Source organism: Saccopteryx bilineata, chromosome 1 (assembly GCF_036850765.1).
Source record: "Saccopteryx bilineata isolate mSacBil1 chromosome 1, mSacBil1_pri_phased_curated, whole genome shotgun sequence".
Classification (NCBI taxonomy): Eukaryota; Metazoa; Chordata; class Mammalia; order Chiroptera; family Emballonuridae; genus Saccopteryx; species Saccopteryx bilineata.
This window is the reverse complement of record NC_089490.1, coordinates 358,127,993-358,145,486: the sequence shown is the minus strand read 5'-3', so window position 1 is coordinate 358,145,486 and position 17,494 is coordinate 358,127,993. Positions and strand designations below refer to the sequence as shown.

General features: G+C 48.8%; 1 protein-coding gene across 2 annotated transcripts in view; it reads left to right on the top strand.

The window, feature by feature from the left end:
* The window catches only part of GALNT18 (polypeptide N-acetylgalactosaminyltransferase 18), a 369,121-nt gene that overhangs the window by 172,811 nt on the left and 178,816 nt on the right, over window positions 1–17,494 (top strand). For both annotated transcript variants that reach the window (XM_066250967.1, XM_066250966.1), the window contains exon 2: window positions 829–1,021. In XM_066250967.1, coding sequence (XP_066107064.1) covers window positions 829–1,021 — 193 coding nt within the window. The remainder of the gene's footprint in view (window positions 1–828; window positions 1,022–17,494) is intronic.

The following is a 17,494-nucleotide window of genomic DNA, read 5'->3' as shown; positions in this document are numbered from 1 at the left end:
ATGGTGGGGCAGGGATTTATTTGAACTTGTGTCTGTGTGAATCCAAAGCCTCTGCTCTTATAGATAATAATGCCCCTCCATTTTCTTGGAAAGTTCCAGGGAAACCATGAGCTCTTCTTGACCGGTAGGGGGACAGTCCCCACAAAGTCTATCAGGGGTCCAACAAGCAGGGCCCAGCATGTGTGGAACACTGGGGATGGATTGGGCATCCCCTGTGCCACTGATTTCTTATTCTGGTGGGCAGAGTCTGGGAGCAGCAGGAGGCAGTCTGGTCGGGGGTCCTTGTAGCCAGGTGAATGTCATGTGGGGAGCCAGGGAACTCACAGCAGGGCCAGAGAGTGGAGAAGGAGGTGGGCTGGTGAGAGCTGGGCAAGGGAGCAGACCCCTAGTTAGGGGACTTGGGTTAGGGGCAGGCTCAGGACTGGCTGGGAGTGGGGAGAAGTGTGAGGGTACTGTCTGGGGAAAGGGAAGCAGAAACCCATTCTAGGACTGGGACCAGCATCTCTGGCAAGGAAGTAGACTGGGGAAGAGAGGGTTCTGACTTGAAGCTATGGGACATCAGGGTCACATCCATTCACTTCTCAGTAGACCCAGGTGGGTATATTTCTATATCCTTTAAGCCAAGTAATTATTGTGTGGAGGAATGAACGGGTAGATGGATAAATGAGTTTGAGGAAGCAGGAAGGTTTCAGTCTCCGCTCCTCTTACCCGCAAACATGGGGCTAAGGTTGTTTTACCCAAAGCAATAGTGAGGAAGGGCCAGGGGTTGTCAAGGCATATGCCAGGGTGCACTCTGACCCACTGTCTCCTTATCCCTTCTTTCTCCAGAGGCTCCCGCCAAGCCTGAGGAGGCCGAGGCTGAGCCCTTCACGGACTCCTCTCTGTTTGCACACTGGGGCCAGGAGCTCAGCCCCGAAGGCCGGCGCATGGCCCTGAAGCAGTTCCAGTACTACGGCTACAACGCCTATCTCAGTGACCGCCTGCCCCTCGACCGGCCCCTGCCTGACCTCAGACCCAGTGGGTGAGCAGAGTCAGCGGCTGGGCGCTTGTTGACCTGCCTGTGGGGAGACGAGGTCACAGTGCTGGGGACAGAGCTAGTCCTGGACATTTGGGCTCCTGGGCCTCTTCCTTACTTCAGCCAGGGTCTGTCCTCTTGGGCAGCATTGGGCAAGTCACTCTGCCCCTTCTCCTCCCCCAGCCTCAGTTTCTCCAGCTGCTAAACAAGGGGAAGGCTTTCTTCCATTTGAGATTTTGAGGATTAATGACCTAATTTTCTCCTGAGGGCACTAGAATCATCTAGCATTCCTGTTAATAAGTTATTTTAACCCAATTAGTTGTATTTTTATGAACAATTATTTTTTTCTGTAAATTAGTTGGTTTTTTTTATAGTACATTCATCTTCTGGGGCTAACAAGTCATTACACCCGACAGAGAAGTCTGTCTCAACTTCTCTCTTTGTTACAGAAGATGTTCTTTTAAGGTTCGGTTAGAATTTTTATTACTCCTAATTATTAAAAATGTGGCACGTACCACAGCTGAGGAAATCTCATTAACTTTTTTGAGCTCCCTCCGCACCTTCTCTTCCCCTCTTTCTCCTTATTGTAAAAATTGTCTTAAAGCTGCAAACCACAGTGAGCTTATATCTGGAGTTTTCAGGAAAAATTGTGCTGCTGTGTTTTGGAGGCTCTGTTCTTTGGGGGAGGAGAGTTCAGTTCTGTAGACACTTACCGAGCCTTTGCTGTGACTATATAAGTGGGCATGGATTTTCCTGGCCCAGGGAGAATCTGGCTGGGCGCTAAGGATGAAATGGCATCTGAGGACCTACAAGGGAAGAGAAGAGCATATATTCATTTAAAGGACATTTATTGAGCACTTACTGTATGCCAGCCTAGTCTAGGCACAGGGACAGAGCAGTGAACAGGACCGACGGGAATCCGTGCCCTCATGGAGCTTGCTTTCCAGTTGGGGGAGGACAGAGAGTAAACAGAATAAAGAGGTCAACTATGTAGCATGTCCGATGGCAGCAGATGCTCTGGAGAAACATCAAGTGGGAAAGAGAGATAGGGAGAGCCTGGAATAGGAGAAGGGGTGGAATTTTTAATGAAGTGGTCAAAAAAGGCCTAGTTAAGAAGGGGACATTGGAGCAAAGACCAAGCGATAAGGAAGCAAGTCCTGTGACTACCTGGGGGGGGGGGGGGCTTTCTAGGCAGAGAGACCAGCAAGTGCCAAGGTCCTGAGGTAGAAGTGTGTTTGGCATGTTTGAAGAAGAGGAAGGAAGCTTATGTGGCTAGAACAGAGCAAGCAAGAAGGCAGAGGTAGAGATGAGGTTAGAGAGCAACAGGCATATCAAGTAGGGCAATGGTTCTCAGTTTTGGCTGCACATGTGACTCATCCAGGAGCTTTAAAATAATCCTGATGCCGGAGCTACACCCAGGCCAATTACATAAGAGTTTCCAGATTTGGCACGCAGTACCCGTATTGTTTACAGTTCTCCGGTGATCCAATGTACATCCTTAGTTGAGAATTGCAGAGAAAGGCTTTGTAGGCAGCTGCAAGGTGTGTGGCTTTCCCTCTGTTTGACAGGGGCCCATAGAAAGAGCTTGAGCACATTAATAATGTGCTTTGGTTGTCCTTTTCAAAGGCCCGTCTGGCTGCAGTGCCGAGACAGACTGAAGGGCCTGGGGTGGAAGCAGGGAGCCCAGTTAGGAAGCTCCGGCAGGAATCCAGGTGAGAGGGGGGGGGTGTCTTGGACTGTGACATCAGTGGGGCAGGTGCTGAGAGGGGGTTGGATGATGGAAACATCCTGAAGGTGATTTCAACCGGTGTCATAGGGTCTTAGCCCTCTGGGAGTGCTTCAGAGACCAGAGCTGGAGCTGGGGGAGAGCAGGTCTGATGAAGGCAAAACCTAGAGCCTCTGGAGAAAGGTTTCTCAAGAGGAGCTGGGGCCCCAGAATTCCTGCAGGGGTCTTGGCCATGACCTTAGCCAGCACAGAAGCTGCGGACTTTGCAGCTAGCTCTGACGCTAAACATAGGCCCGGCTCAATACACGCCTGTTCCAAATTAAAGGGGAAATAAGAAGGAAGCTAAGGAAAGGGTGGATATTACAAGCTACAGCATGGCTCTAACAACGACAGGTATTTTACACAGGGCTTGACTTGTTGGGAATGCCCTTCCCATCTGGACCGCACCAACCTGCAATGAAGGTAGCAAAGGAGCTGGTGTGTCCTTCCCACCCCAGCCTCATGGAAGCCGAGGAGCAGAAAGAGACAGGGATATCTGAGGTCACACCTTCACCCTTCATTGAGACAGCTGCCCTGCAGGTCATTTCTCTCTACCTCCACAGGAGTCGGAAGGTGACGGGGACCGAGGCCGTGTGGCCTTTCTCAGAGGGCAAGGCTCCCTGGCAGACGCATCCTCCTTTGATGGGGAGCGTTTTCAGAGGCAGCGTAGACTTCCCGAGTGTGCAGAGAAAGGGTTTCTGAAGGACTCCAGGTGGCCAGATTCTGCAGTCTCCTCCTGAGCCACTGGAAAGGAGCAGTAATCCTAAGAATAAGACTTTCCCTCTGTACAGAGCTTTGGTTTATAAAGCTTCCATCCCTCCCCTGTGGGGCAAGGTGACTTTTGTCAGCCCCTTTTTATGGCTGGAAGAACGAATCTCTGATAAGAAGCAGAGCTGAGCTCTCCTGCCCCTCCACCAGGGCTCCCTCAGTGGCTTTAACAGCGCAGTTTCTCTCTGCACAAGTACTCGGTGTACAGTCTCCGAGCCAGAGCTATCGGGGACCACTCCAGACAAATAGGTGCGTAAGTAAAACAGTGCCTCTCTTTGTCTGTTAATTTCCACAAAAACATTCCTGCTTTGTAACAAGGCCATTGCTTGGCTTATCCTGTAGAACTCATTTTGGAAACATCTTTTCAATATCTTCTATTATCATCCTCTTTAAAGTACACCGGCAAACATTTATATCGCACGAGCCACAGCCACGTTTTCCGGAACACGTTTGGCATCTTAGTTATATTAACTCTGACTCCTCACAGTAATCTTCTGGAACTGGTACTTGCCTAGAAAAATGTAGTTTCCTTTACTGCTTTCCTTATTCTCACACTCACACTTCTGGCCCCAGAGGTGTAGGGTTGTTTTTTATTTTCCTCACCAACCAACTCTCTGGCAACAGCTGGGTATCCCACAATTCAATTCAGTTTTGACACTATCTGTCTGTCGTTAGCAACAGATCCCACCAGCTAAGGGCTCAGTCCTCCCAGGCTGCCCCCCGCTTCAGATGACAGCACAAGTCCAAGGTTGTCACTGGCATCTGTCCTTTGACCAACTGACTATAAATTAAGGTTCCCACACCCACCCCCTCCTTGGATTCACTAATTTGCTAGAATGGCTCACAGAACTCAAGGAAACATTTACTTATTATTTACCAGTTTACTGTAAAGGACATGATAAAGATACAGATGAACAGCCCAGTGAAGAGATACATAGGACCCTGAGTGCAGGAGCGTCTGTCCCTGGGAACTTGGGGTGTGTCACTCTCCCAGGAAGTGGATGTGTTCCCCCCACCAGAGGCTCTCTGAATCCCGTACTTCAGGGATTTTTATGGGTGCTTCATCACACAGGCATGATTGATTACTGATTCCTTTTCCAGCCCCACCCCTCTTGCCCAAGGATAAGGGAGTAGGGCTGAGAATTCCAAACTTCTAAACATGGCTTGATCTTTCTAGTAACCAGCACTCATTTGGGATCCACCAAGAGTCACCTCATTAGATCAAAATATACTCAAAGGTGTTAGGAGCTGTGTCGGGAACCGGGATGAAAGACCAAATATTAGCAGGAACTAGCGGCAGACGAATATATTTATTTCTTATAATTTCACAGTAGTATAATTAATCTGTATTTTACAGAATAGGAAGCTGAGGTACAGAGAGATTATATAATCTGCTTAAAGTCACTAGATGGCAGAACTGGAGTTTGAACCCAGGCAGTCTGGAAAGAAATTTGTGCTTGGAACCGTCACAGTGTTTTGCTGCCTTCAGGTGTCCACTTGTGTCATTCTCAAGGGGTCTGGGGGAGGGGGGTGGATGGCCACTCTAACAGTATATAGCACAAAGCTGATTAGTTCGTCTGGGTCAGAAAGGTCTGTCTCTAAGTGTTGGGAAAATTGTTTGAGTGAACATCAAGCCCGTTGTCTAGGTGGAGAGAGATGCCTGGCTATAGCTCATGCTGGGATTTGGAGCAAGGTGGGTGGGGGTGAGGGAGCCTCTGGAGTGGAAGCCCCACACTAAAGGCTGGTCTCCAGAAGAGTCATGCCAGGTGGATCTTGCTTCTGTCTTAGTGCCTGTGCCTTTCCCTCTTGTTACCTTCATTTATCCTGGGGGACGTCTGCCCCTGGAGGTGTTGTTGGGATCTGTACTTTGCTCTCTGTGTTCTTGGCTTTGCTCTTCCAGGTTCTAACCCTGACATCATGCTTGGCTTTATTCCTGACTCAGAAAGTGGGTGCTCTAAATCCTGCCCCATCCTTTTCTCCTCATCTCTGGCCAGTCCCCCCCCTTTTTTTTTTGGCTAGTTCCTTATTTTGTCCCTTTCTTTCTTGGTACTGAAAGAGAACTCACCTTGTCACCTGAGAGGGGACTACTGTGCTCAGTGCCCAAAACATAACCAGAAGGAAAAATGTCCATCCAACTGGTTTCTAGCCTTCGTTAATTTATTCATCCAATATTTGTTTAGCACCTAGTGTGTGCCAGGCACCAAATAAAGCATCAGCCAGGGAAACTTCAAGGAGCTTACGCTGCCTGGGAACCCAGAGGGCAGGGTGGTGGGAGAGTGACGATCTCCTGGCCTCCTCCGGGAGGAGTCGTCCTTGCAGGTTCTCAGGAGGTCAGAGGCTGGACTTGACAGGGCACGGGAGCCTGTCCTGCAGAGGCCTCTGCGGTGGGGAGATGGCGCCTGGACAGCTGTGTCTGCTGGGAGCCTCCCTTCTCTGATTTGACTGCCCTCCCCTGGAAGAGGAAGGTCAGGGAAACAGGAAGTGCAGCAGTTTTTCAGCCTCATCTGGGCTTTTTTTGGGCAGAGAGAGGACAAATGTCCTCGATGCACCAGGATACATTTCTTTTGGGGAAATCAACACGCCATTTACTCTCCCTTTGTTGTTGTAACAAGGCCCCCTGGCCATCCAGGTGGGAACACTCTGGGAGTTAAGACATTGGCTGTTTTGCTGGTGATCCTCCAGGCTCTTAGTCCCTGAGAAACGTTGCCAGATCTGGGTGGGGGTTTGCCTGCTCGCCTCTGGAGTTGGGAAGACACCAGGACCTCAGAATGGAAGGGGAGAAAAGCCACATCTCAGCCTGGCCGGACTTTGCTTTGTTGCTCACGTCTCCAAGTGCAAGCTCCAATCATTCCTGCTCCCAGTGTCCCTCCTTCTCCTTATCTGTAGGCACCAAAGTAACCTCCCAGGAGCCAAAGGAGAAAAGGGAAACAAGTCTTGATTGACTTATGGAATACATAGGTATATACATTTGCCAAAACACATCACACTGTGTACTTCAGCTCTGTGCATTTTTTGCATATAAATTAAACATCACTTTTTTTGTTTTGTTTTCTTTTTAAGTGGAGGTGTGAGAAAAAGATCAGGGAAGTCTTTTGCCTGAGAGATGAAGAGGAAGGATGGAGGAGACATCTTTTGGGAGGTTAGTGGGTTTGAGAAGATGGGTTGTGATTGTGGAGAAGGACAATGTAAGGAGGGTGGCCGAGGCCAGGCAGGTCCACATTGGATTCGGGCAGACGGTAGAGAAACTGCAGAGCTGGAAAATGGTGAGTCATTCCATTTATTAGAGTCTTGCAACAGCGGACAAGCAAGCAGGTAGGGAAAACCACTTCTTTCTCTCAGGGCTGATGAACAAACAGGCCAGGGCAAAAACCCCTTACTGGCAAACACTAGAAAAAAAGAAAATGGCCTCTTCCAATGGGGCAGGTAACCTGCAATCTACAATCTGCCACCTGAGGGCAAGTATCTGCAGCCTTACATAGACTATACACATGAGGTGCTGCCCCTGTGCTCATGCACCAATCAGGCAAAGTACAAGTGAGCAAGCCTAACACACTTGATTTCCCAACAGACAATCATGGGGGTGGAGGTTAAAGCAAGCTTGCCATCTGGGTGGGGGGGAGGTAAAGGTGTGGGCCTCCCACCCTAGTGACAGGCAGATGACATGTGAGTGACCACCAGTACCACAATAGCCAGAGCATGACATTTTTTTTTTTTTACAGACAATGTAAGGTATTTTCCCCACCGAGGAAGAAAGAAGGGCATAGCCATCAAGTGTGGAATAGCAAAAGCTTTATTTAGTAGAGCACATCCCGGATGAGGTTCTCTGGTCTGCAAAACGGGCCAGAGTAGTCATGCCGCCTCCCCCGCCCAGGAGTAATTTATAGTGTCGGTAGGATGGTCGGGTTGATATGACGTGGCAAAATTTCATTGGCTGACAGTCAGTTGTTCTTTTTCAAAGGGCTCCAGGCCATTTCTTTTTGGCAGTTCCAGCCAAAGTTCCCGGGCCTGGTTCCTCACGTGACCTTCCCCCATTGCCAACCGACCTCACATTCCGACCTTTTATGTTAGATAGGGGCGCCATTATTCATCTGGCTACTTGCTGCTGGTTAGAGGCATCATGGGGAAAGGAGGTCGGAAGGTGGTGGTTCTGAGCGGAGTCATGTATATGGGTGTAGGAGCATCTGTTAAACTGTGGCTTGAGAAACTTCGCGGATGCCGTCCTGTAAGAATTTAAAAAAAGAGGAGCAGATATGAGTAATATGCTGATAATTAGAAGAGGACCTAAGACAGGCGTGGCCAACAGTTTTTGCCCCCGGGCCAGATTAGAAAGAAAACTTTTTTCATGGGCTGGATGAAATATTAAAATTAAAAAATGTTAAATACAAAAACGATTCGTTTAAGTAAAATTTTATTATGTATTTTGTTTATGAATAAACGTGAGTGAAAAAAATTTAATATACAATATTATTTTAATAAAAATATAATTACATACCGTATAAATATCCAAACTATCGCAATCAATCAAAACAATATTTAATTAATAGAATGAGCATGAAGGGGTTATATTGCAAATAAAACAATTATTTAGTTTTACAAACAGCCTGGACACATTTTCAGTTATCAACTGCAGCTATTGTCTACGCTATAATGCCACTTGATTCAGCACACTTGACCACAAAAATAATGAATTGTTTGACCTTGGGTGCGCACTGGCAAACTCCATCTAAAAGAACATGGGTTTCACGTTGCTGCTAAACGTCAAACAGTTCATATCGAGTACAGACGAGTACAAAAGTTGTAAATCTTTATAATGGAATTTTTTAAAAAAATAAATAAGTATCATGAATCCATTCCAACCAATTATTGGAAGTTAACCCTAGACTAGTCTTACGTGGAATTCTTTTCCGCGTATCACTATCTTCTTAAATATCTCGATTTCCAATAGTCAGAGACGCTTCTGCTTCTGAGTAGCTGAGATTTTAAAGTAGTGAAGAATATTAAAAATTTAATCATGGGCCGCATATACTCATTACAAGGGTCGGATCCGGCCTGCAGGCCATATGTTGGCCATGCTTGACCTAGGATAGGGACAACCCAGGTGAGGATGGGTGGCTGCCACCAGGAATTAAGTGGGTTGTAGGAGGAGAGATCTTTGCTCAGTTTCTCTTGCAGATGGTTGAGGACATTGATGTTTTCTTCCACTAGGCCAGTCTCATTGAACAGCATTGCTCCTTGCTTTAACTCACTCTGGTTGCAGGTTCTGGGTGGGAGGGACAGGAGCAATAGGAGGATCTGCAGGGCCCAACCTTTTGGTGAGCTGGAGACGAGTAGGGCCCAGTGGTTCTGACTGCCAGCAGTCCTGTATGGAGGCAAGTTTGAGGCAAGAGACATGGTACCAAGGTGTTTGCCCTAGGAGCTTGGCTGCAGTAGGAGTGGTCAATATTACCATGGGGTCCTGTCCACCTGGGCTCTAGGGAGCTGAGCTGGAGCTCCCTCAGAAGAACCCTGTCTCCTGGCAAAAGGGCAACCGCTGGGTGTGCTTCATCTGGACCCCCTATGGGAGGAAGGGTCCACATGTTCCCTGAGAAGATGGCGGAGTAAAGACAGGGGAGATAGGTGGCAAGAGGAGGGGGGTTTGGCTAAGAGAGCAAAATTGGGAATTCAGTGTCGAAAGAAACCTATTAGATGCAGGAAAGAAAGAATCTGAAGGAGTGTGAAAAAGGGGATTCCATCCAAACTGCATGTCAGGAGTGGTGTGCAAAGGAGAAAAGAAGGGTCCCATCCACTCCCATAACCGAGACCTATGAGGGAACTAGAGGTCCAGAGTGTGATGGCAAAACAGAGAAGGTAGCCCCTGTGTCCACAAGAATCGGATGGACTTACCCGCCCCTGTAGCATTACCCTGGGCTTGGCGAGGGTGATGGGGTCTTTGAGTCGAGGCCGCGTTGGTCGTCCATGAGGTCGAGGAGTTCAAGCGATGGGCCCGGGTGGCTTGTCCTCTACGTAGAGACACTGAGGAAGAGCCTGTTGCCCAAAAGGGGCAATCACTCCGCCAGTGACCGGGCTGCTTGCAGTTAGGGCAGGGCTTAGTGGGCGGCCTCGGGCAGGGGCACTGCCAGGACCAGTTGCCCTCTTTGAGGTCCAGACTTGGGTCGGGCACCTCCTGTGCCTTGCCCATGTTGCTCTGCCTGCCTCAGGGCTGCCACAAGAACCTGGATTTGGAGCATTACCTTTTGCTGCATGCAGGTCTGGCAAGCAGCCTCGGCCTTTTTCTACTAGCCGTGACCATTAAAAACTTTAAATGCTATTTTAACATGTCTCGGATAGGGGTTTGGGGGTTGAGAATAAGAGGGTAACGGGAGGGAGCTCCTGGGGAGCCCGGCACCCAGATTTAGCCAGAAACACCAGAGCCAGAGGTAGGACAGGGCTAGACCTTCCTGCAAGAAGACCTCCTTCCTCCAAGAAGACTGGGCGGTGGGGTCAGGAGCCCTGCAAACCCGGGTGAGAGCCAATGGCTGGCAGAGGAGGGCCTGATGGGGGAGGGGCTTAAGAACACAGCAGAGAAGGGAGGGGCTCCTGGCCAGCAGAGGAGGGGGCTTCCTGGAGGGAAAAGACCCGAGTGGAAGAGGTCCACAGAGGGACCAGAGAGGGGTCCTGAGAGAGGGGAGCCCCCCTCTCCAGGGGTCAGGCAGGAGGGGGAGAGAGTTGAGGGTCAGCGAAGGAGGAAAGATCCGGAGTGAAGGGTTTAGCTGAGGTTTCTCTGGCCAAAAAGGGCCTGTGCCATAGAACAGGCGGCATAGAGATTAGGATGGGAGTGCAAATACTAGAAGCACTGAATGTAGGGATCTCCCAGTTCTGTGGCAATAGTTAAATTGGTGAGGGTGTTAAAATCAAAAGCCCCTTCAAGAGGCCACCTGGTTCGATTATCCAGAGGGTTCTGTGGCCCAGCCACATCAGAGAAGAAGATCAGTTTCTTCTTCTTTAGGGAGGGAGAGATTCCGGACAAGGCACTCCAGGAGTGTTTTTGAGTCAGGTTTGGATTCCTGTGCCTCTGTGGCCACCCTCAGCCCTCGGAGTGATCAGAGATGAGAATTGGCATCCTGCAATTCAAGGCATCTGGTCACTGGATGGTTAGGTAGAGTGGGAGTGTCCAGGATGTCTCCACAGGCACACATGCACTTGGAACGGATAATAGGTCCCTGACGCAGCTGTGATTACGAACAGGGAGTCTCAGCAGAAAGAACTGAGGGGAGGCTGGAGGCAGGGGACTTACTGCACCGTGTGCCGAAGTGGGTGGGAGATTGGAGGTCCTGGTTCTTTCTTGGAGGGGAAGGAGAGAGGAGTGGCCCCAGTGGGCTTCAAGCTCCTCCCGGGTTTCGGCACCAAATGTAAGGTATTTTCCCCACCTAAAAGGGAAGATAGAAGGGCATAGCCATCAAGTGTGGAATAGCAAAAGCTTTATTTAGTAGAGCACATCCCAGATGAGGTTCTCTGGTTCACAAAATGGGCCAGAGAAGTCGCGCTGCTTCCCCCACCCAGGGGTAATTTGTAGCAGTGGTAGGGTGGTTGGGTTGATATGACATGGCAGAATTTCATTGGCTGACAGACAGTCGTTCTTTTTCAAAGGGCTCCGGGCCATTTCTTTTTGGCAGGCATGGGTGTGGGTGGTTCCAGCCAAAGTTCCCGGGCCTGGTTCCTCACATGACCTTCCCCCATTGCCAACCGACCTCACAGACAGTGGTTATTATTTCCAAACAAAGTCATGGGACATTTGAGTGAGGGTAGGAGAAGGGTCTTTCCAGTGTCAAGCTTCAGAACTGTTATGTTGCCATGGCAACTGTCTGGCCTACCTCCAAGGTAGCTCAGGGCAGAGCCTCTGGCAGGTGTTGCTTCCTGCCTTTTGCTGGCAGATCTTCAGAGGCTCCTGAGTGAAAAATGTCACCTTTCTCTCCAGCAGCCCCCTGAGGTCCACTCCCTCCCTTCCAGGGGGTAGTGTGGACTGCCTCTCTGGTTAAAGCTGGAGGCTGAGACACAAGGGGTTATAAGTAAAGGAGGTAGACTATTTCCTGCAGCCCCAAGTGAGAGCAGCTGGGACCCATCTGTACACCCCCCCCACACACACACACACAGAGGCTCCTGGGGCCCTAAGCTGGAGAAACCTTGTGTAGACGTCCAGGTGGAAGGGGACAGGACAGGACTATAGCAGAGAGGGTGCAGCCTGGAGCCAGGGGCACATTCTGTCTGCCAGCAGGTTAGGTCCACCCGAGGTGGCCACGGTTGTTTGCTGCCCCCGCTCTGGGTGTGGCCACAGGTATGCGTATGGGTTAGAAGACTGTGGGGTCTTCATAGTCTCTAGGTAGACATCTAAGATCTCAGTTTTGGGGGCCAGCAGGGCTGGCTTTGTGGATATGTATAGCAGGTAGAATAATGGCATGCCAAGGACGTCCATATCCTAATGCCTGGAGCCTGTGAATATTTGTTACATGGCAGAGAATGAAGGTTTTAGATGGAGCTAAGGATTCTAGTCAGATGACTTCAAAGTAGGATTATCATCCTGGATTATCTGAATGGGACCAATGTAATTGCAAGGGCACTTAACTGTGGACAAGAGAGGTAGAAGAGTCGGAAATGGCAACCTCTGCTGGCTTTGAAGTTGGAAAAGAGCCATAAGCCTAGTACTGTGGGAAGCCTTTAGATCCTGGATGAAGGCATGAAAACAGATGATCACCTTGAGCATCCAGGAAGCAATATAGTCCTGCCAACACCTTGATTGTAGCCCGATGAGACCTGTGTCATGCTTCTGAACTCCAGAACTTACTATAATAAATTTGTGTTGTTTTAAGCCACCAAGTTTGTAGCAATTTCTTACAGCAGTGACATTAGTATTAGGGAACTAATACAGCATGCAACCTGTGACACAGGACCCCAGGAAGGCTAGAAGAAGCACTCTGCATTTGCTTAATGCTCCGCTGTCACTTTGTTAAAATGCTCAATCGTTTTTGAACAGGGGCCGCCATATTTTCTTTTTGCATGGGGCCCTGAAATTTTGTAGCTGGTCCTGGGGGAGAAGGGGATGCCAGGTAAAGCAACTGGGATCATGATTGCTGGACCATCTGAGAATTGCTACGCAGAGGCTAATGATTTCCACCAAAAGCTACCACTTACTTACTTACTGTATACCAGGTGCTGTGCAAACTGCTTAATGTCTACTTTCTGTCATTTCTCTTTATCTCCACATCTCTCTGAGGTACTTGTTATGTCCATATACTGACTATTTGCAAGGTTAAGAAACTTGTTTAAGTTCCCACAGGTAGTATGTGGCAGAGTCAGTCATTTTACCCGGGTCTTGTGTCTCCAGGATGCTACATCAGCATGTCTGGGCATGGAGAGCTCTTCGAGTTTGGGATCTGGGCTCTCTGCAATTGACCCACAAGTCTGTGTGTGCTCCATGAGGCAGTCTCCGGACAAAGGGCTTGTAAGGCCAGGGGCCGCCGCCGTGGCCATGCAGGTTCAGGTTGGATCGGAGCAGATGGTAAAGGAACTGTGGAGCCAGAAAATGGTGGGCCATTCTGTTTATTAAAGTCTTGTAACGGCGGATGAGCAAACAGGCAGGAAAGATGGCTTCCCTTTCTCCCTACAGACTCACTTGGACTCCCAGGCCCCTACAAGCAAAACAGCATTCCCCAGCAAAACAGGCCAGGTGGAAATCACAGGGCTCCCAATCCCTGACTTGATCTCCAGTTTCACAACCTTGACTCACCCTCTGGACTCCTCTCAGCCCTCTTTCTGCACTCTAGCAAAACAGGCTAGGGAAAAAAACCTTCTCCAACAAACAATAGCAAACAACTGCCCCTCAGAAGCAGGAAGGCAACACACAATTTGCAATCTGCCACCCTGAGGACAAGCACCAGCAGCCTTACTTAGACTGTATTTACATAACACTGCCCCAATACAAGCCAGCAAACCTAAAAACACTTGTTTACCAACATGGGTAAATAAACAGCCTTAGGCAATGATTCTGCTGTTAAATTGAAAATGTTAACTGCATAAACACAGCTGGGGGAAATACTTCCTAACTAAAGCAACCTGGAAAAAATATTTCTGGTTCTTAGTAAATGTTAAGCTCGTTATGGGCCAGTAGTATCATGTGGTTGTTCTTACAGGTAGCATAATCTTGAGCTACATTAATAGAGGTATAATGTCCTCAAAAGGGGAAGTGATAGTTTTGTTTTACTCTGCTACTCAGATCACAGCTGCAGAAATGGATTATAAGGGATATAAAGAAAGGAAAGTACGTTTAGAGTAGAACAGCCCAGGTTCCAAGGCCCAGGCTCTCTAATTCTACCAAGTTACTTAGCCTCTTGTGCCTTGGTCTTCCTGTCTGTACGTTAGCCATGGTAATACAAAGACTGAATTGTAATATATGTAGAGGCTCGGAGCACTGACTGACATGTAGTAACTGCTGTTTAACTTTTTGTTACGTTTGTTTCTTGGTCTCCTATTGGTAAAAGAGATGACTTTGGGGATGTATCACTATGTGGACAAGGAGCCACATGGGACAGGCTAGATACCCTGGCACTACATAAGAGAGGAATGCCAGGCAGGCACTGCAAGACCAATCAGAGGGAGGTCCCCAGAGAGTGACTTTTCCCCTGCCTGCACTCTGGGTATCAGAGGCTGGCCAGGCTCTGCTGGAGAGCAAAGATTCCCCATCCTCCTTTTCCTGACCCACGGGGCCCACCTTCCCTTCCCCCACACCCCTTAGCTCTCCTTGCCACAAACTTGTCCAGCTCACCAACATACCCACCACATGGAGAAACCCAGTTCCTGTTGGGGCTCTTCTACCACAAAACAAGAGCCAGCTGACTTGTGTTCCCTGAGTGGCTCACTGTCCATGTTGCCTCAGGGATTCCTTTTTCCCTGAATTTCTAAGATGTAGAAAAAAATAGCCTCTCTGCTTCCTGTTGACTCTTTTAAATGACTCATTTCCCTGTAGTCCTACTTGTAATCTACGTCTGATATAGCAGACCCTTTTTCTAAATTGGTAGAGCCACCTATAAGGATGTTTGTAGAACTTCTGCTTCTGGATGAAAGTTGGATGTCTTGATGATCACATCTACTTAGAAGTTTCCCTGTCAGCAATTTCCATGAAGGATTCTGTTCCTAGACCAGTGTTGGGCAAATGAGTTTGTAAAATTTGTTACTTTTGAGTTTGCTCACTTCCAGTGTTCAAAAATGGCGCCAGGCAGCGCCAGGTATGTGATCTTTGAAGTGGCAAATTACCTCCCTGCTTTGGAAGGGCCATTGTATTGCTAATGTGTGCTGGAAGAGAGAGAAGGGAGCCATGTTTGCAGAGTTTGGGCAGAGAGAACAGAGAAAATGAAGGTGTGCAGATGGGGAACAGAGCTGAGAGGCTTTGTGAGCTCCACTGAGACTGGTGGGGCCTTTGATTCTAGGAGGAACCAGAGAAAATACTCCTGGTTGTAGAACCGGAGAATGTGTCAGGGCTTTGTGAGCTCTGAATGAATGAAGAGGGAAGTGTTTTCCCTGTGTGTTTGCTTGTTGGCCAGTGTGAGACTTTACTAAAGGAATGGCCCACCAGTTTTTGGCTCCACTGTTACTTTACCATCTGCCTGAATCCAATGAGAACCTGCAAGTGAATGGCAGCAATGGCGGCAACTTCTGGCTGTACAACCAGCTAGCCCATTTGTCTTGCCTTACTGACTGTTGAAATGCTCCGTTCCCAGATGTCCACTGTCTGCTCCCCATCTGAGCGAGAGGCGGTGTCTTTCTAGATCCCTGAAGGCCCTGGCTCCACTAAGTATCCCCACCCTGCCACCGTCACCCCCTCTTTTGCCCTCTGGCTTATTGGATGATCTGTTCTTATCGCTGTAGTCAGGCAGGGAGTAAATGTTCAACTCAATGATTCCTGTTCTGTCAGATCATGGTGAACTTCCCACCCACAGGGCTTTCATGAGCCTGAATTCATTCTATGATTCACCATTCAAGTATTAGTTTTTTCATTCAGCCAGATACCCACTGCTTTCTGGGTGGACATTCTGTAAGGCACAGGGGGTACCTGATGAGCAAAAACAGATGTGGTCCTTTCCTCACACAGTGTATAGTCTAGTGGAGACACTGATGTTCGTTAAATAATCCCATAAAACAGCACGTCGCGAAAGCATATACGCAGCGTGAGAGAAAAGCAAAGGATGCCGTGGGAATCTAAGAGGGGGCCAAATTTCAGCCCTGGAAGTTCATGTGTGTGCTCTCAGGAAGGAACTGACTCACTCAGATGGCTGCAGGTAGCTAGGAGTTTCTGTAGACTAATTCCTACACACAATCACATAATCACACAACGAGAGGCCACAGATCTAGATGCTGGAGGAGGGCGAATCTGTCCAGGACATCCTGGCTGGGCTCAAGTCTGCATCCTCTTTGCTCACTTGTTAGCATGCTGTGTCCCTAATGGTGACTGTCTGTTTCTACAGCTCACACACTGAAGGTCTTCTGCTTCCTACCCCATCTGCTGCCCTGGACTTCTGCTTCCTGCCTAACTCAGGGTATCTCACATTCAACCTGCCACGAGAAAGCACTTATTAGGGTGCTGGTCGTTCTTTGATATTGTGAGATCTGGCTATGAGGTGCTCTGCAAACATAGCTTCTTTCTCCTCCAGCACACATGAGCACACATTGGGCTAGGCAGCACTGTAGGCTGACAGCTGGCACATTGATAGAGGCTCAGGAATCAGTGTCTGGTCCCATCAGTTATGGACCAAATGGTGAGGTCACATGATAGAAGACACAGCAATCTTTATGCCAGGCATCATGGGGATTGTTAATCTCAATGAGCAATGTAACAGAAAGTCAATTTCAGGCCCAGTAAGTAGTGTTTTTTGTATTTGTCTATGTCATCCTACTGGATATACCTTCTCCCCACCTTTCATCTGAATCGGTAGCCTGTGGTATCTCTTCTATTTGCCCCTCCCACCAGATCTCTTGGTTGTCACAATCCCACTGGCTTACCTCTCTGGGCAGGCCTGGGAAGGAAGATACAGACCCTCGTTTAGTAGGAATTATGAGCACAGGCTTTGGAAACAATTGATCCCAGGTTTAAACCCTGGAAGGTAGCTTACTGCCTCAGTCCTATTTCCCTCATCTGTAAAATTAGTATAATAAAATTTACCATATAGACTTGTGGGAAAAAATAAAATGGGGGGAAAATAAAAATATTGACACACCTCTTAGTATAGTTTATAGCAAATCATAAGCACTCAGTAAATAGAAATTATTACTATTATTATTTCCCCATATTCTGTGTTGTCTCTGGGCAGTAGGGCTAGCAAGCGCCCACAGTCTCTGAGCTCCAGAGATGACGGTGATACAGACGCCGTCCAGAGGGCAAGAAACCATGACAATCCTCATGCCCAGTGAGAATCCCCACTCACCCCAGCCTCAGTTTCATCAAGTCCAGCAAGCAGGATGCTGGCCGGCCTGGAGGCCTGTATAATTTTTAAGAAGCTAGACGTGTACCATGTGAGGGCAGAGGAGGATCAAACCAGTCCTGTGGGTGCTGGTAGGATGGCGGAAGCTGGGGTGGGCATTGATGGCCGTGAAGGACTAAGAGGATAGTGCTGACCCTGGCGTCTGGGGTCAGTAGTGCACCTGATCCCGTGCCGACCACAGTTGCAGGGGAAGGCCCCTCTGGGACAAATATAAGAGGAAAGAGACGCTGGAGGCACTGAGTGGGTACCTGGGGGTGTCATCTTCTCACTGCTTAGCCCAGGTAGGTCCCTTCTCTGCTCCCAGAACCCTGACATAGTTGGACGTGGTTCCTCATGCTCATTGGCAGGTAAGATCCTACTTGATAGTGCAGAGATCTGCCCTCCTCCCACCCAGGTTAGGTGGCTCCATGCCTCATAGCTTTGATGGATGGGGAGCTTGAG